Source organism: Cherax quadricarinatus, chromosome 21 (assembly GCF_038502225.1).
Source record: "Cherax quadricarinatus isolate ZL_2023a chromosome 21, ASM3850222v1, whole genome shotgun sequence".
NCBI lineage: Eukaryota > Metazoa > Arthropoda > Malacostraca > Decapoda > Parastacidae > Cherax > Cherax quadricarinatus.
Window position 1 is genome coordinate 17366326 of NC_091312.1, and position 22500 is coordinate 17388825.

A 22500-nucleotide genomic window follows, 5' to 3' on the forward strand; every position below is an offset into this window, starting at 1 on the left:
TAAAACGATAACATGGACTCAGTGGTGAAGCGGAGGACGCTACCACCTGCACCTCCCAGTCAGTTACTTGTTTAATCTACGCAGCTGAAGTAAACACAAATGCAGTATAATGCGATCCTTTATTGACTATGTTTCGCCCACACAGTGGGCTTTATCAAGTCACAAACAGATTTACCTGGGTAAAGGCTACATGAGTATATATAGTGTGGAGAGTCAGGTAGAGAATGTTGGGTTAATGACCCCTAGTGCAGCAATAGGCTTTGAAACCCCATTAACTAGTGAAATACTGAAAGACTTGGACGCCACAAGGGCTACAAGGTCTCGCAAAATAGTTCTGTAGGTCTAGGGAGACCCAAAGTAATGAAGATCGTTCACAGATCTTCGCGTTTCAGCCATTTGTGACGTTTAAGGGGCACGTCAGTTACCCGTCTTCTAATAATAAATTATTTTTCCCCTATAATCTACCTTGTCCATAATTACTATCGGATTTCTTGTGTTTGCTTTCCTAAGGTGAAGTCCAGGATCTTTCCTTAATTCATGGTATAACTTAACAGATCTCTGGGGACAACTGTGTTGCAGAAGTCTGAGCAAAGCTCAGACTTCTGCAACACCTTACGAAAGCAGACAAAACAAATGCGGTAGTAATTATGGACAAGGTAGATTATAGGGGGGGAAATAAACATATTAGGAGCCAAGAAAACTCACGAGCGTCTTAAGCTGAGCAGAGTGTTGGGAAACATAACCAGCAATATAGTCTGCTGGAGACAGTTTTCGTGGCCGAGGATGACCAAACGCGTAGAAATGGACAGTCCTGCCTCACAGTCCTACTGAATTCTACCTGCTGTATGACCCTTACGGGTTTAGCGCTTGGTTATGATTATAATAATAATAATAATAATGTTTACCTGATACAAGAAGTACCTGACACTACGTCACAGTACTCACCGAAATGGGAAATGACACTGTCAAAAAATGTTGCAATGGTCAGGGACTATGCGACTACTGATGTTGGGAAGTACCTGACACTTTATGTTTACCTGACACTGTGTCACGTCAGTGACTGATGTTGGGAAGTACCTGACACTGTCACACCAGACACTGATGTAGGGAAGTACCTGACACTGTGTCACGTCAGGGACTGATGTTGGGAAGTACCTGACACTGTGTCACGTCAGTGACTGATGTTGGGAAGTACCTGACACTGTGTCACGTCAGTGACTGATGTTTGTGACACTGTGTCACGTCAGTGACTGATGTTGGGAAGTACCTGACACTGTGTCACGTCAGTGACTGATGTTGGGAAGTACCTGACACTGTGTCACGTCAGTGACTGATGTTGGGAAGTACCTGACACTGTGTCACGTCAGTGACTGATGTTGGGAAGTACCTGACACTGTGTCACGTCAGTGACTGATGTTGGGAAGTACCTGACACTGTGTCACGTCAGGGACTGATGTTGGGAAGTACCTGACACTGTGTCACGTCAGTGACTGATGTTGGGAAGTACCTGACACTGTGTCACGTCAGTGACTGATGTTGGGAAGTACCTGACACTGTGTCACGTCAGTGACTGATGTTGGGAAGTACCTGACACTGTGTCACGTCAGTGACTGATGTTGGGAAGTACCTGACACTGTGTCACGTCAGTGACTGATGTTGGGAAGTACCTGACACTGTGTCACGTCAGTGACTGATGTTGGGAAGTACCTGACACTGTGTCACGTCAGTGACTGATGTTGGGAAGTACCTGACACTGTGTCACGTCAGTGACTGATGTTGGGAAGTACCTGACACTGTGTCACGTCAGTGACTGATGTTGGGAAGTACCTGACACTGTGTCACGTCAGGGACTGATGTTGGGAAGTACCTGACACTGTGTCACGTCAGAGACTGATGTTGGGAAGTACCTGACACTGTGTCACGTCAGTGACTGATGTTGGGAAGTACCTGACACTGTGTCACGTCAGAGACTGATGTTGGGAAGTACCTGACACTGTCACACCAGACACTGATGTAGGGAAGTACCTGACACTGTGCCACATCTGAGCAAGCAGGGGTAAGAGACACAGTGTTTCCTTGGATCGAAAAATATTCTCAAAAATGTACTCACTCATTTGTGGTTGCGTAGGTCGAGTCCTGGCTCCTGACCCCGACTCCTAAGCTTCATCGACTAGTATTACTGATTTCTGGCCACTTGAGCACTTCATGTCTGCTCTTCATGTGTGTATAGTTCACCTCTGCACCACTTCCACACCCAACCCATTCCACTTTCCTACTGCCATGAGGCTGACGAAGTACTTCCTAACATTCCTGTGATTAATCTGTGATTTTAAGCTCCTTCTCTTCTCCCTTGTACCTGGCCTTTTCCTGGAAACAATTCTGGTCTTATAACCTTATCAATTCTTCTGGTTATTTTGTGTCGTGTTCAGGTTTCGTCTTGACCTCCTGTCTTCCTGGGTCGTCAGGTTCTTTTCTTTTAGTCTTTTACCACATGTATCACTCTTTGCTCTCGGACTAATCTGGTTGCAAACCTTGTACCTTTCAAGCTTTAGAACGTGTTTAGTGAGGCGGAGAGTCCAAACTGATGCTGTGTAGTTTAAGATGGACCTGACATCCCTTGTGAATGGAGTCCTGTAAGATTCTTTAAGATTTCTGAAGGCTATTCTGGGATTTACTAGCCGAAATCAAATGGTTTATATGCTCCTCTAGCGATATGCTCGGTGTGATGTTCACCCCTAGAATACTTTCTCTTGTCGATACCTGTAGTTTATCGCCTCATAGTCTGTGTTCAGTCTCTTGTCTCCTTCTTCTCTCCCCTCCAACAGACTTCATAACTTTGAAATCCAGCAGCCACTTACTTGACCATTCCTATAATCTGTCTAAATCTTCTTGGAGCTTCTCACTGTCTGCTCACGCAGCAGCAGCAGCAGCACTGTCTATAGTCCAAGGCAATAGCAGCAGTAGTAGCAGTGTCAGTAGCCCAAGCCAACAGCTGCAGCGTGTCTGGGGTCCAAGCCAACAGCTGCAGTGTGTCTGGGGTCCAAGGCAACAGAAGCAGCGTGTCTGGGGTCCAAGACAGCAGAAGCAGCGTGTCTGGGGTCCAAGGTAACAGAAGCAGCGTGTCTGGGGTCCAAGACAGCAGAAGCAGCGTGTCTGGGGTCCAAGGCAGCAGCAGCAGCGTGTCTGGGGTCCAAGGCAGCAGCAGCAGCAGCGTGTCTGGGGTCCAAGGCAGCAGCAGCAGTGTGTCTGGGGTCCAAGGCAGCAGCAGCAGCGTGTCTGGGGTCCAAGGCATCAGAAGCAGCGTGTCTGGGGTCCAAGACAGCAGAAGCAGCGTGTCTGGGGTCCAAGGCAGCAGCAGCAGCGTGTCTGGGGTCCAAGGCAGCAGCAGCAGCAGCGTGTCTGGGGTCCAAGGCAGCAGCAGCAGCAATGTGTCTGGGGTCCAAGGCAGCAGCAGCAACGTGTCTGGGGTCCAAGGCAGCAGCAGCAATGTGTCTGGGGTCCAAGGCAGCAGCAGCAACGTGTCTGGGGTCCAAGGCAGCAGGAGCAGCATGTCTGGGGTCCAAGGCAGCAGAAGCAGCATGTCTGGGGTTCAAGGCAGCAGCAGCAGCATCAACATGGAACTCTAGGTGAGTAATCCCTAGCAAGGTCATATATCATTAGCCCTGGATGATACTACCTCTCTCAGGTCGTGATGGATCGCCCACCCTCGCATTACAAAAATATTATTATATAAAAAATTGAGGGGAAAAAAATATCCCCTGAACATCCAGACGGAATATTCACCCAGCAAAAATTCTGATACATAGTTTTTTCCTTCCCATCTATAAGAGGTAAATGAAAATACTTGATAGGGAAATTTCAAATTTACAGTTAAAAATTGTTTTACTTCAATTTCGGAGTTTATGGATCATGTTGAGGTATTACTTGCAAGGTTCAGTGTTTGTGGATCATGTTGAGGTATTACTTGCAAGGTTCAGTGTTTGTGGATCATGTTGAGGTATTACTTGCAAAGTTCAGTGTTTGTGGATCATGTTGAGGTATTACTTGCAAGGTTCAGTGTTTGTGGATCATGTTGAGGTATTACTTGCAAGGTTCAGTGTTTGTGGATCATGTTGAGGTATTTCTTGCAAGGTTCAGTGTTTTCCCTGCGACGCGTCAGGGCTGATGTGGAAATTATCGTTCAGTTAGTGCAAATGATAACCATTAGCGACCAAATTGTTGCACACAGTATATTCATTTTCGTCTATTTCCATACACTATATATTAAAGACAATTAATCCATCACCCAGCAACAAGATTTAGGGAGGGCGAGACTCAGGATGCTCTCTTTAAGCGACGCCACAACACGACGCCTCTACTGGCCACAGCTTCCAAAAAACTTTACAGTTGTTGTCTTTAAGACACAAACTCTCAGTTCTATGTCCACCGTGGCTGCTCTCTCTCTCTCTCTCTCTCTCTCTCTCTCTCTCTCTCTCTCTCTCTCTCTCTCTCTCTCTCTCTCTCTCTCTCTCTCTCTCTGTATACCTCTGGGCTATGTATACGCAAATGCAAGAGGCTTCAGCCTTCTTTATGTATAATGTTTTTCAGGTTCCCAAGGCAGGCTGACAAATTACATGTTTTTGGCATATTGATTATGAGGTGTAACAGGTGAGTGCAGTAAATCCTGCAGTGAATGTAAGAGGTTGCTTATTGTTCAGATCTCTGGGGAGGAGCTAGGCTCAAGTGAGGGTTATTATGTGTGCATAGGTCCTCCTCCCAGACCCTCTGTGCAGTCCCTTCATGCAGTCTCTCCGTGAAGTCCCTCCGTGAAGACCCTCTATGAAGTCTCTCCGTGAAGTCCCTCCGTGAAGACCCTCCATGTAGTCCTTCCCAGTCGCTTTATACAGATCCTGTGTAACCCCTCCACGCAGTTACCTCCACATAGCCTCTTCACACTTTAACTCGACACAGTCTCTCAACATCGCACGCACCCTCCATATTTCCCAAACATCCTCCTCACACCCCACACACCTTTCATACATCCCCCCCCATATATTCCACATACCATTCACACATCCCACATATCCTCCATACATCCTCCATACATCCCACACATCCCCAAACACCTTCTATACATCACACACACCCTCCATACATCCCATACGTCCACCATACATCCCACACACTCTCCATACATCCCATACGTCCACCATACATCCCACACACTCCATACATCCCACACACCCTCCATACATCCCACACACTCTCCATACATCCCACACACCCTCCATACATCCCATACGTCCACCATACATCCCACATATTCTCCATACATCCCACACACCCTCCATACATCCCACACACTCTCCATACATCCCACACACCCTCCATACATCCCATACACCCTCCATACATCCCACACACTCTCCATACATCCCACACACTCTCCATACATCCCACACACCGTCCATACATCTCACACACTCTCCATACATCCCACACACTCTCCATCCATCCCACACACTCTCCATACATCCCACACACCCTCCATACATCCCACACACTCTCCATACGTCCCACACACACTCCATACATTCCACACACTCTCCATACATCCCACACACCCTCCATACATCCCACACACCGTCCATACATCCCACACACCCTCCATACATCTCACACACCGTCCATACATCCCACACACCGTCCATACATCCCACACACCGTCCATACATCCCACACACCGTCCATACATCCCACACACCCTCCATACATCCCACACACTCTCCATACATCCCGCACACCCTCCATACATCCCACACACTCTCCATACATCCCACACACTCTCCATACATCCCACACACTCTCCATACATCCCACACACCGTCCATACATCCCACACACCGTCCATACATCCCACACACCCTCCATACATCTCACACACCGTCCATACGTCCCACACACACTCCATACATTCCACACACTCTCCATACATCCCACACACCCTCCATACATCCCACACACCCTCCATACATCCCACACACTCTCCATACATCCCACACACTCTCCATACATCCCACACACTCTTCATACATCCCACACACTCTCCATACATCCCACACACTCTCCATACATCCCACACACCGTCCATACATCCCACACACTCTCCATACATCCCACACACTCTCCATGCATCCCACACACCGTCCATACATCCCACACACCGTCCATACATCCCACACACCCTCCATATATCCCACACACTCTCCATACATCCCACACACTCTCCATACATCCCACACACTCTCCATACATCGCACACACTCTCCATACATCCCACATACTCTCCATACATCCCACATACCGTCCATACATCCCACACACCGTCCATACATCCCACACACCCTCCATACATCCCACACACCCTCCATACATCCCACACACCGTCCATACATCCCACACACCGTCCATACATCCCACACACCCTCCATACATCTCACACACCCTCCATACATCCCACACACCCTCCATACATCCCACACACCCTCCATACATCCCACACACCCTCCATACATCTCACACACCCTCCATACATCCCACACACCCTCCATACATCCCACACACCCTCCATACATCCCACACACCGTCCATACATCCCACACACCCTCCATACATCCCACACACCGTCCATACATCTCACACACCCTCCATACATCCCACACACCCTCCATACATCCCACACACCGTCCATACATCCCACACACCGTCCATACATCCCACACACCGTCCATACATCCCACACACTCTCCATACATCCCACACACCGTCCATACATCCCACACACTCTCCATACATCCCACACACCGTCCATACATCCCACACACCCTCCATACATCCCACACACCCTCCATACATCTCACACACCCTCCATACATCCCACACACCCTCCATACATCCCACACACCGTCCATACATCCCACACACCGTCCATACATCCCACACACTCTCCATACATCTCACACACCGTCCATACATCCCACACACCGTCCATACATCCCACACACCGTCCATACATCCCACACACTCTCCATACATCCCACACACTCTCCATACATCCCACACACCCTCCATACATCTCACACACCCTCCATACATCTCACACACCGTCCATACATCCCACACACCGTCCATACATCCCACACACTCTCCATACATCCCACACACTCTCCATACATCCCACACACTCTCCATACATCCCACACACCCTCCATACATCCCACACACCGTCCATACATCCCACACACCGTCCATACATCCCACACACTCTCCATACATCTCACACACCCTCCATACATCTCACACACCGTCCATACATCCCACACACCCTCCATACATCCCACACACCCTCCATACATCCCACACACCCTCCATACATCTCACACACCCTCCATACATCTCACACACCGTCCATACATCCCACACACCCTCCATACATCCCACACACTCTCCATACATCTCACACACCCTCCATACATCCCACACACTCTCCATACATCCCACACACTCTTCATACATCCCACACACTCTCCATACATCCCACACACCCTCCATACATCCCACACACCCTCCATACATCTCACACACCCTCCATACATCTCACACACCGTCCATACATCCCACACACCGTCCATACATCCCACACACTCTCCATACATCCCACACACTCTCCATACATCCCACACACTCTCCATACATCCCACACACCCTCCATACATCCCACACACCGTCCATACATCCCACACACTCTCCATACATCCCACACACCCTCCATACATCCCACACACCGTCCATACATCTCACACACCCTCCATACATCCCACACACTCTCCATACATCCCACACACTCTCCATACATCCCACACACTCTCCATACATCCCACACACCCTCCATACATCCCACACACTCTCCATACATCCCACACACCCTCCATACATCCCACACACTCTCCATACATCCCACACACCCTCCATACATCCCACACACCCTCCATACATCCCACACACCCTCCATACATCTCACACACCCTCCATACATCTCACACACCGTCCATACATCCCACACACCGTCCATACATCCCACACACTCTCCATACATCCCACACACTCTCCATACATCCCACACACTCTCCATACATCCCACACACCCTCCATACATCCCACACACCGTCCATACATCCCACACACCCTCCATACATCCCACACACCCTCCATACATCCCACACACCCTCCATACATCTCACACACCGTCCATACATCCCACACACCGTCCATACATCCCACACACTCTCCATACATCCCACACACTCTCCATACATCCCACACACTCTCCATACATCCCACACACCCTCCATACATCCCACACACCGTCCATACATCCCACACACCCTCCATACATCCCACACACCCTCCATACATCCCACACACCCTCCATACATCTCACACACCGTCCATACATCCCACACACCGTCCATACATCCCACACACCCTCCATACATCTCACACACCGTCCATACATCCCACACACCGTCCATACATCCCACACACTCTCCATACATCCCACACACTCTCCATACATCCCACACACTCTCCATACATCCCACACACCCTCCATACATCCCACACACCGTCCATACATCCCACACACCCTCCATACATCCCACACACCCTCCATACATCCCACACACCCTCCATACATCTCACACACCGTCCATACATCCCACACACCGTCCATACATCCCACACACTCTCCATACATCCCACACACTCTCCATACATCCCACACACTCTCCATACATCCCACACACCCTCCATACATCCCACACACTCTCCATACATCCCACACACTCTCCATACATCCCACACACCCTCCATACATCCCACACACTCTCCATACATCCCACACACCGTCCATACATCCCACACACCCTCCATACATCCCACACACCGTCCATACATCCCACACACCGTCCATACATCCCACACACCCTCCATACATCCCACACACCGTCCATACATCCCACACACCCTCCATACATCCCACACACCGTCCATACATCCCACACACCGTCCATACATCCCACACACTCTCCATACATCCCACACACCGTCCATACATCCCACACACCCACCATACATCCCACACACCCACCATACATCCCACACACCCACCATACATCCCACACACCCACCATACATCCCACACACCCACCATACATCCCACACACCCACCATACATCCCACACACCCACCATACATCCCACACACCCACCATACATCCCACACACCCACCATACATCCCACACACCCACCATACATCCCACACACCCACCATACATCCCACACACCCACCATACATCCCACACACCCACCATACATCCCACACACCCACCATACATCCCACACACCCACCATACATCCCACACACCCACCCACACACCCACCATACATCCATACATCCCACACACTCACCATACATCACACACACACACCATACATCACACACACTCACCATACATCCCACACACCCACCATACATCCCACACACACACCATACATCACACACACTCACCATACATCCCACACACCCACCATACATCCCACACACCCTCCATACATCACACACACTCACCATACATCCCACACACCCACCATACATCCCACACACCCACCATACATCCCACACACCCACCATACATCCCACACACCCTCCATACATCACACACACTCACCATACATCCCACACACCCACCATACATCCCACACACCCTCCATACATCCCACACACCCACCATACATCCCACACACCCTCCATACATCACACACACTCACCATACATCCCACACACCCACCATACATCCCACACACCCACCATACATCCCACACACCCACCATACATCCCACACACCCTCCATACATCCCACACACCCACCATACATCCCACACACCCACCATACATCCCACACACCCACCATACATCACACACACTCACCATACATCCCACACACCCACCATACATCCCACACACCCACCATACATCCCACACACCCACCATACATCCCACACACCCTCCATACATCCCACACACCCACCATACATCTCACACACCCTCCATACATCCCACACACCCTCCATACATCCCACACACCCACCATACATCCCACACACCCACCATACATCCCACACACCCACCATACATCCCACACACCCACCATACATCCCACACACCCTCCATACATCCCACACACCGTCCATACATCCCACACACCGTCCATACATCCCACACACCGTCCATACATCCCACACACCCACCATACATCCCACACACCCTCCATACATCCCACACACCCTCCATACATCCCACACACCCTCCATACATCCCACACACCCACCATACATCCCACACACCCACCATACATCCCACACACCGTCCATACATCCCACACACCCACCATACATCCCACACACCCTCCATACATCCCACACACCCACCATACATCCCACACACCCTCCATACATCCCACACACCCACCATACATCCCACACACCCACCATACATCCCACACACCCACCATACATCCCACACACCCACCATACATCTCACACACCCTCCATACATCCCACACACCCTCCATACATCCCACACACCCACCATACATCCCACACACCCACCATACATCCCACACACCCACCATACATCCCACACACCCACCATACATCCCACACACCCTCCATACATCCCACACACCGTCCATACATCCCACACACCGTCCATACATCCCACACACCGTCCATACATCCCACACACCCTCCATACATCCCACACACCCACCATACATCCCACACACCCTCCATACATCCCACACACCGTCCATACATCCCACACACCGTCCATACATCCCACACACCCACCATACATCCCACACACCCACCATACATCCCACACACCCACCATACATCCCACACACCCTCCATACATCCCACACACCGTCCATACATCCCACACACCGTCCATACATCCCACACACCCACCATACATCCCACACACCCACCATACATCCCACACACCCTCCATACATCCCACACACCCACCATACATCCCACACACCCTCCATACATCCCACACACCGTCCATACATCCCACACACCGTCCATACATCCCACACACCCACCATACATCCCACACACCCACCATACATCCCACACACCCACCATACATCCCACACACCCACCATACATCCCACACACCCTCCATACATCCCACACACCGTCACCATACATCCCACACACCCGTCCATACAGCCCACACACCCACCATACATCTCACACACCCACCATACATCCCACACACCCACCATACATCCCACACACCCACCATACATCCCACACACCCACCATACATCCCACACACCCACCATACATCCCACACACCCTCCATACATCCCACACACCGTCCATACATCCCACACACCGTCCATACATCCCACACACCCACCATACATCCCACACACCCACCATACATCCCACACACCCACCATACATCCCACACACCCACCATACATCCCACACACCCACCATACATCCCACACACCCACCATACATCCCACACACCCACCATACATCCCACACACCCACCATACATCCCACACACTCACCATACATCCCACACACCGTCCATACATCCCACACACCGTCCATACATCCCACACACCCACCATACATCCCACACACCCACCATACATCCCACACACCCACCATACATCCCACACACCCACCATACATCCCACACACCCTCCATACATCCCACACACCGTCCATACATCCCACACACCGTCCATACATCCCACACACCCACCATACATCCCACACACCCACCATACATCCCACACACCCACCATACATCCCACACACCCACCATACATCCCACACACCCACCATACATCCCACACACCCACCATACATCCCACACACCCACCATACATCCCACACACCCACCATACATCCCACACACTCTCCATACATCCCACACACTCACCATACATCCCACACACCCACCATACATCCCACACACTCTCCATACATCCCACACACTCACCATACATCTCACACACTCTCCATACATCCCACACACCCACCATACATCCCACACACCCACCATACATCCCACACACTCTCCATACATCCCACACACTCACCATACATCTCACACACTCTCCATACATCCCACACACCCACCATACATCCCACACACCCACCATACATCCCACACACCCACCATACATCTCACACACTCACCATACATCCCACACACTCACCATACATCTCACACACTCTCCATACATCCCACACACCCACCATACATCCCACACACCCACCATACATCCCACACACCCACCATACATCTCACACACTCTCCATACATCACACACACTCTCCATACATCCCACACACCCACCATACATCCCACACACCCACCATACATCCCACACACCCACCATACATCCCACACACCCACCATACATCTCACACACCCACCATACATCCCACACACCCACCATACATCCCACACACCCACCATACATCCCACACACCCACCATACATCCCACACACTCACCATACATCTCACACACTCTCCATACATCCCACACACCCACCATACATCCCACACACCCACCATACATCCCACACACCCACCATACATCTCACACACTCACCATACATCCCACACACTCTCCATACATCCCACACACCCACCATACATCCCACACACCCACCATACATCCCACACACCCACCATACATCCCACACACTCACCATACATCCCACACACTCTCCATACATCCCACACACCCACCATACATCCCACACACCCACCATACATCACACACACTCACCATACATCCCACACACTCACCATACATCCCACACACCCACCATACATCACACACACTCACCATACATCCCACACACCCACCATACATCACACACACTCACCATACATCCCACACACTCACCATACATCCCACACACCCACCATACATCCCACACACCCACCATACATCCCACACACTCACCATACATCCCACACACTCTCCATACATCCCACACACCCACCATACATCCCACACACTCACCATACATCCCACACACTCACCATACATCCCACACACTCTCCATACATCCCACACACCCACCATACATCCCACACACTCACCATACATCCCACACACCCACCATACATCCCACACACTCACCATACATCCCACACACTCACCATACATCCCACACACCCACCATACATCCCACACACCCACCATACATCCCACACACTCACCATACATCCCACACACTCTCCATACATCCCACACACCCACCATACATCCCACACACTCTCCATACATCCCACACACTCACCATACATCCCACACACTCACCATACATCCCACACACCCACCATACATCCCACACACTCACCATACATCCCACACACTCACCATACATCCCACACACCCACCATACATCCCACACACCCACCATACATCCCACACACTCTCCATACATCCCACACACTCACCATACATCCCACACACCCACCATACATCCCACACACTCACCATACATCCCACACACCCACCATACATCCCACACACTCACCATACATCCCACACACTCACCATACATCCCACACACCCACCATACATCCCACACACTCACCATACATCCCACACACCCACCATACATCCCACACACCCACCATACATCCCACACACTCACCATACATCCCACACACCCTCCATACATCCCACACACCCACCATACATCCCACACACCCACCATACATCCCACACACCCACCATACATCCCACACACCCTCCATACATCCCACACACTCACCATACATCCCACACACCCACCATACATCCCACACACCCACCATACATCCCACACACCCACCATACATCCCACACACTCACCATACATCCCACACACCCACCATACATCCCACACACCCACCATACATCCCACACACTCACCATACATCCCACACACCCTCCATACATCCCACACACCCACCATACATCCCACACACCCACCATACATCCCACACACCCACCATACATCCCACACACCCACCATACATCCCACACACCCACCATACATCCCACACACCCACCATACATCCCACACACCCACCATACATCCCACACACCCACCATACATCCCACACACCCACCATACATCCCACACACCCACCATACATCCCACACACTCACCATACATCCCACACACCCACCATACATCCCACACACCCACCATACATCCCACACACCCTCCATACATCCCACACACCCACCATACATCCCACACACCCACCATACATCCCACACACCCACCATACATCCCACACACCCTCCATACATCCCACACACTCACCATACATCCCACACACCCACCATACATCCCACACACCCACCATACATCCCACACACTCTCCATACATCCCACACACTCACCATACATCCCACACACCCACCATACATCCCACACACTCACCATACATCCCACACACCCACCATACATCCCACACACTCACCATACATCCCACACACCCACCATACATCCCACACACTCACCATACATCCCACACACCCACCATACATCCCACACACCCACCATACATCCCACACACTCACCATACATCCCACACACCCACCATACATCCCACACACCCACCATACATCACACACACTCACCATACATACCACACACATCTCCATACATCCCACACACCCACCATACATCCCACACACTCACCATACATCCCACACACTCACCATACATCCCACACACACACCATACATCCCACACACCCACCATACATCCCACACACTCACCATACATCCCACACACACACCATACATCCCACACACCCACCATACACACACACTCACCATCCATCCCACACACTCCCCATACATCCCACACACTCACCATACATCCCACACACTCACCATACATCCCACACACTCACCATACATCCCACACACCCACCATACATCCCACACACTCACCATACATCCCACACACTCTCCATACATCCCACACACTCACCATACATCCCACACACTCACCATACATCCCACACACTCACCATACATCCCACACACTCACCATACATCCCACACACTCACCATACATCCCACACACTCACCATACATCCCACACACTCACCATACATCCCACACACTCACCATACATCCCACACACCCACCATACATCCCACACACTCACCATACATCCCACACACCCACCATACATCCCACACACTCACCATACATCCCACACACTCACCATACATCCCACACCCTCACCATACATCCCACACACTCACCATACATCCCACACACCCACCATACATCCCACACACTCACCATACATCCCACACACTCACCATACATCCCACACACCCTCCATACATCCCACACACTCACCATACATCCCACACACTCACCATACATCCCACACACTCACCATACATCCCACACACCCACCATACATCCCACACACCCACCATACATCACACACACTCACCATACATCACACACACCCACCATACATCCCACACACTCACCATACATCACACACACCCACCATACATCCCACACACTCACCATACATCACACACACCCACCATACATCCCACACACTCACCATACATCTCACACACCCACCATACATCCCACACACTCACCATACATCACACACACTCACCATACATCACACACTCACCATACATCACACACTCACCATACATCACACACTCACCATACATCACACACTCACCATACATCTCACACACCCACCATACATCCCACACACTCACCCATCACACACATCACCATACCACACACTCACCATACATCACACACACCCACCATACATCCCACACACTCACCATACATCCCACACACCCACCATACATCCCACACTCCAGCACTTACAAAGTTTTAACAACATGAAGGAGTGTTTGACATCGTTTTCCACTATCGTCAAAAATTCTGAGAATTCTCAGAAAAAAGTTCCATAGCTCCACTGATTAATTCCTGAATGACTTACACCTTTGGAGAGGAAACTTCAGACGACGTTTCGGTCTGCCCTGGACCATCATCAAGTCGTGATTTGATAAAGGTGTGGAGCTGACCGACACGTCGTGCAAGGTTTCCTCTCCTTCCTGGAAGTAATGCCTCTGATTAGTTCAAAGTATTTTTCTATCGCTTCGGGGTTTTCGTTTTAACCTTAGAACGCATCATCCGATGGGCTTCAAACCCTGAACGCCTATAACTTGAGAATATAACGCCTGAACAGCATCAGACTTGAACTGTATTATGGGATAGTGACCTCTTTGCAATAACTAGATACTACCATTTCCGACTGGCTAAAATCTTTCAACACCAACCTGTCTTGGTGTAAGGTTCGAACTGGTTTTGTTCTCTGTATTTGCCAGTTTGTCATTTTTTTTATTAGCAAAGAAATTGTAACATTAGTTTCCATGTGATAACTTGTGGATGCTTCTTATTGGTTTCAGATATTCAAAGTTGATATTTAACTGCATAAGACATTCATGTCTCACTCTGTACTGTTCCTTTCGCGTGCACTAAGGTAGAGGGGGCTGGGCTCGTTAAATAGAGGCGTATCTTTTTGGGATCGCACAACTACCAAAACACTTGTAGTTATTCCAGTCTCGATCTTGTAGTTTTTATTCTTCACGACTAATTCAATTAATGTGCAGGTACAGATAGTACAATATTATTCATGGGGACACTTTTTGGGGTGGGTAGGTAAGACTGGTGGGGAAAAAGGAGGGAGAGTTGCTGTAGATAGTAGTGGTGGTGGCGCTACTGGTGGAGAGTGTAGCATCAACGAGAAAGTAGCACCACACAGGTGCTGTACTTGTCCAGGATTCTCACTATTTCTACACATATCCAAAATCCAAGTTAAAAACCACCTGTTGAACGATTAATCACAGGAGATTCATACACTGACCATGAAAAAAATAAATAAGCGAAATTCTAAAAGAACATCATGAATCAATGTTCATCAGTTCACTAAACTCAAACAGAATGAACAACGAGAAAATTTTCTTGTATTACCTCTGCATGCCCTATACAAAAACACTAATCATGTGGAATTCGAAAAAAAAAATAAAACATGTCCATCTATACAGCATTTGGACCGGATTCGTGGAATTCCTTATTCGAAAAGAATTGTAAAATACCACTAACACGAGCACTCAGGATCCTCTGGAGAAAGAGTTAGATCTTGTATAAATCCCAGGCCTTAAACAGCACAAATACAGATCCTCTGCAAAAGGCGGCAGTAGAGTGCTGGCAGAATGAAAACAAATACAGATTAGTAGGTCTAGCATCGCACATCATAAAAGTCTTTGAAAGGGTAACGAGACGTCAGGTTATAAACCATATTAAAAAGCATGACTTGTACAGCCCGAATCAACATGGATCAGGAAGATCGTGCTTGTCACAACTACTAAAAGCTAATATCACAAGATTACTGAGGCGCTGGAAGAAAACCAGGATGCAGATGGGGTCTATATGGATTTTGCGAAGCTAGTTGATAAATGTAATCGTGGAGTAATTGTACATAAAAATGACGTCACTATGCATGACGGGGAAAGTACGTCAGTGGATATTCAACTCTCTGACAGATAGACAAAGGTGTCGAAACAGAATCTGACATTAGTAAAATAAAAAATTCAATGCTCAAAGACACGGTACTGGCACCTTTATCTTTGATACACCTTTGATGAGTTCCGAGAGTTTTTCTACTCCCAAAGCCCTGCCATGGCCAACCAGGGTATTGCTGCTAATGGCTCGCTGACTCACATATCCCTCATAGCCTGGTTGATCTGGCACCTGGTGAAGATACTTATCTGGTTTCCTCTTGAAGACTTCTACGCTTGTCCCAGGAGTATTTCTGATATTTTCTGGGGCCACTGACGTTGATACAGTGCTCCCTTATTGTGCTCACTGCACCCCGCTTGTCACTGTTTTTTTTTTTTTCACTTCCTCCTGTATCTTTCTCTCCAGTATGTTGTTATGGCTGTGTAGATCTGGACCAAAGCTCTCAAGTGTTTTCCAGGTATATATTATCATGTACATATATGTATCTCTTTCACCTCGCTGTTTTTCATTTACATAACCAAAATAAATAAGCACACTTGCCACAACTTCTAATCATTATTTGCGGACTATACCAAAATAAGTATGAAAAATCCCCGTGGTAGAAGACGATAAAATTGCAAGAGGGTAGAAGAAAATTTCCTCCAATGGACAGTAGAGAATAATATGATGTTCAATGGTGACATGTTCCAACTGCTTGTATATGGAAAAAATAGAGTTCCAAAAAAAGGCACTGTGTACAAAACGCAAGAAGAACCTGGGTATAATAATTTCATCTGACCTTTCTTTTGTAAGATCACAGTAAAGCAAATGTGATGCACCAGTTACGTGGTCAGTAGGGTAAGGAAGTGATTGTCACGTAATATCCCTGTGCGCTACATGGCCAGCAGGGTGAGGAGGTGGTTGCCACGTGACGTACCAGTCAGTTACATGGTTAACAGGGAGAGGATATTCTACTCTATAGGAATGTTACAAGGTAAGAACAGAAACTATCTTTGCCTCTCAGTCATATTCCACCACGCGAGATATATTTAAGTACACTAGGTGGGTGTAATTGTCCGAAGCATTTGAACGTCGCGCCAGTGATGACTTCAGGGAGGTAAACAGGCAGACACCAAACAGACCCCGATACAGACATCAAATACAAGCAGACTAGAGACAGACACAGACACCTAGCAGAGATACAGACACACAGGGAGAGAGTCGACTGACTACCATGATTAGATTAAGAGCCACTTAAATTAATCGTATTTTTTCATCTTAACAGTACTGTCAAGCGGTCTGTTGATGACTCAGATTAAAACTACAGTAAATTTATAAATGACTGGGGAACAGGAGATGGACGTAATAAAAACAATTATCTTCGTTCTTTTCAGGCTGTTGGGAGAAACCAGGACAAGAACCAACACTGTGTTGTGAGAGATGAGAACAAGAACCAGCATTGTGCTGTGAGAGACGTCGACAGGAACCAGCACTGTGTTGTGAGAGACGAGGGCAAGAACCAACACTCTGTTGTGAGAGACGACGATAGGAACCATCACTGTGTTATGAGAGACGACGACAGGAACCATCACTGTGTTGTGAGAGACGACGACAAGAACCAACACTGTGTTGTGAGAGACAAGGACAAGAACCAACACTGTGTTGTGAGAGACGACGATAGGAACCATCACTGTGTTGTGAGAGACGACGATAGGAACCATCACTGTGTTGTGAGAGACGACGATAGGAACCATCACTGTGTTGTGAGAGACGACGATAGGAACCATCACTGTGTTGTGAGAGACGACGACAAGAACCAACACTGTGTTGTGAGAGACGACGATAGGAACCATCACTGTGTTGTGAGAGACGACGATAGGAACCATCACTGTGTTGTGAGAGACGACGATAGGAACCATCACTGTGTTGTGAGAGACGACGATAGGAACCATCACTGTGTTGTGAGAGACGACGATAGGAACCATCACTGTGTTGTGAGAGACGACGACAGGAACCAACGAGGTAAATACTGAAGACATAATTTGTCTCGTCTTCGTAGTTGCATTATTCAGTTTATACTCGTCTGCTCTTTATCCTTGACTTCTTCGTACTTGTCTTCTCTTTATACTCTTTGTTTCTTCGTACGTGCTTTCTGTTTCTGTCTTAGAAGTTGCATTTCTCATTCCTTCTCGTTTTCTTCCCACTTGTAGTTTTTTTTTCGCCCTGGAAATATGGAAAAAACTGAATAATTAATTGTTTTCATTTATTTGTTTGTAAAGCTGCTATATATTTTACTGTGTGAGCCCTGTCCTTGCTCTGATTGGGCTTAATTAAAGCCTGTGAGTCACTAAGGCTGCTTGTCACCTGCTCACCACCAGTCAAGAATACTTTAACCCCCCAAAATTGGATCTCTGAGTGTATATAAACTGAGATATATGCCCCTGCATGTGCATACGTGCACTGTATTTCTCAGTGCACTTACATCAATAGGAATTTATTAATAAAAATATGTATTTATATAATCAAATTTATTAAGAGATTGCTTATTAATTTTCTTAGTGAATCTAAGATTGACTGTATCTTATTCATATAATAATAATAAGTATATTATAACTCAAATTAACTCTGCGGTAATTATATTTTCTCTGCGTTCTTTTTTTTTGTGTGTGTGTACAAACTCCAAAGAGACTTCAACGCTGCCGAGGATGCCTATCCCAGCCCACCACCTGCACCTAGCCTGACCATCCAGAGCAGTACCTGGGAGACTTCAACGCTGCCGAGGATACCTATCCCAGCCCACCACCTGCACCTAGCCTGACCATCCAGAGCAGTACCTGGGAGACTTCAATGCTGCCGAGGATACCTATCCCAGCCCACCACCTGCACCTAACCTGACCATCCAGAGCAGTACCTGGGAGACTTCAACGCTGCCGAGGATACCTATCCCAGCCCACCACCTGCCCCTAGCCTGACCATCCAGAGCAGTACCTGGGAGACTTCAATGCTGCCGAGGATACCTATCCCAGCCCACCACCTGCACCTAACCTGACCATCCAGAGCAGTACCTGGGAGACTTCAACGCTGCCGAGGATACCTATCCCAGCCCACCACCTGCCCCTAGCCTGACCATCCAGAGCAGTACCTGGGAGACTTCAGCTCTTCCAAGGATACCTATCCCAGCCCACCACCTAGTCTGACTAATGAGGACAGCACCTGAGAGACATCAATTCAGAGAGATATCTATCCTACTAGGTGGTGATAAAGCTGATCTCAGGCCAGGCAACGAGGGTAAAAGGGAAACAAAATTGGTCTCAGATTTAGGTTGTGGTGGGGTTGTGGTAGAGAGGGGTTTGGGTAATGGAGATGCAATAGTGGTAGAGGGAGATGAGGTAGTGGAATTGTGGTAGTGGTAGTTGGGGTAGGACTAACATTTGTGGGTGGAGACCTAATAAATCGAACTTGGCGACTAGGCCAAATTTTCTTCAAAATTGGACGTTTCCAAAACTGTTTTTTACATATTGCTATTTTTTTTCATTGGTAGTGATGCAAAAAAAATACTTTTTGTCTAAAACTTACTTAGAAATCTCACCTAACATAACCTAAACTAAGGTGTATTTTTTAGTCAAATTCTACCAGATATATCATAAATCAGCTCAAATTTAATTAGTATTATTAAAATCAATGATATACATATTTTTCTTTGTGTTCAGAATGATTTTTCGCAGTTTATGATATAAGCAAATTTTCAATCTGCTTATTCGGCAGAAAGCATCCTTGCTTTTTTGGCCTAACTCGCCGGTTTGGCTTATTCGACACGTTATAGAAAATTCTGTCTTGGCAATAGAGTTGGATGGCGGAGATTAAAGCATACTGAGTGGCATTAAATTTATGTTTGGAGAGGAATAAATGTCGCTGGTACAATATAGCAACAAGTATGTGATAGGAGAAGATAGACTGCATATTGTGTCTTAGTCCCATTGAAGAGGAGTCATAGTGGGCGGTGGTATGATGGCGGTGGTGTCTTGAACACTGCTCATTATAACAGTAGTGGTAGTGGCACCGGCAGCATTAGCGTCAACAGCAGCAGCAGTGGTGCCAGCAGTAACAGCAGCAGTAGTGGTAGCAGCAGGAACAGCAGCAGCAGCAACGGTGACGGCAACAGCAGCAGTGGTGGCAGCAGGAACAACAGCAGTAGTAGTGGTATCAGCAGCAGTGGTGGCAGCAGCAGCAGTGGTGGCAGCAGCAGCAGTGGTGCCAGCAGGAACAGCAGCAGTAGTGGTGGCAGCAGCAGCAGTGGTGGCAGCAGCAGTAGCAACAGCAGCAGTGGTGGTAGCAGTAGCAGCAGTGGTGCCAGCAGGAATAGCAGCAGTAGTGGTGGCAGCAGCAGCAGTGATGGCGGCAGCAGCAGCAGTGATGGCGGCAGCAGCAGCAGTGATGGCGGCAGCAGCAGCAGCGGTGGTAGCAGCAGCAGCGGTGGTAGCAGCCGCAGCAGGAACAGCAGCAGTAGCAGCAGCAGCAGTGGTGGCAACAAGAACAGCAGCAGCAGCAGCAGTGGTGGCAGCAGCAGCAGTGGTGGAGCAACAGCAGCAGTGGTGGTAGCAGCGGCGGGCCACAGGCAGGTATAACCCCGCCCGTCTTCGAATGCCCTCGGCTGATGGATCGCTGTTTTCACGTTGCCCTCTCCTGCCACCACTGCCACCGCCACCGCCACCGCCACCACTGCCTCTACCATTAAAACTGCCTCCACCATCACCACCATTGCCTCCACCGCTACCACCATCACTG

General features: G+C 48.9%; 1 protein-coding gene across 2 annotated transcripts in view; it reads left to right on the forward strand.

Annotated features, from left to right (window-relative positions):
• LOC138853050 (uncharacterized) overlaps window positions 1–20103 on the forward strand; it is a 303768-nt gene extending 283665 nt beyond the window's left edge. For both annotated transcript variants that reach the window (XM_070087431.1, XM_070087432.1), the window contains one exon: window positions 19110–20103. In XM_070087431.1, coding sequence (XP_069943532.1) covers window positions 19110–19748 — 639 coding nt within the window. In that variant the 3' untranslated portion in view covers window positions 19749–20103. The remainder of the gene's footprint in view (window positions 1–19109) is intronic.
• The last annotated feature ends 2397 nt before the right edge of the window (window positions 20104–22500 follow it).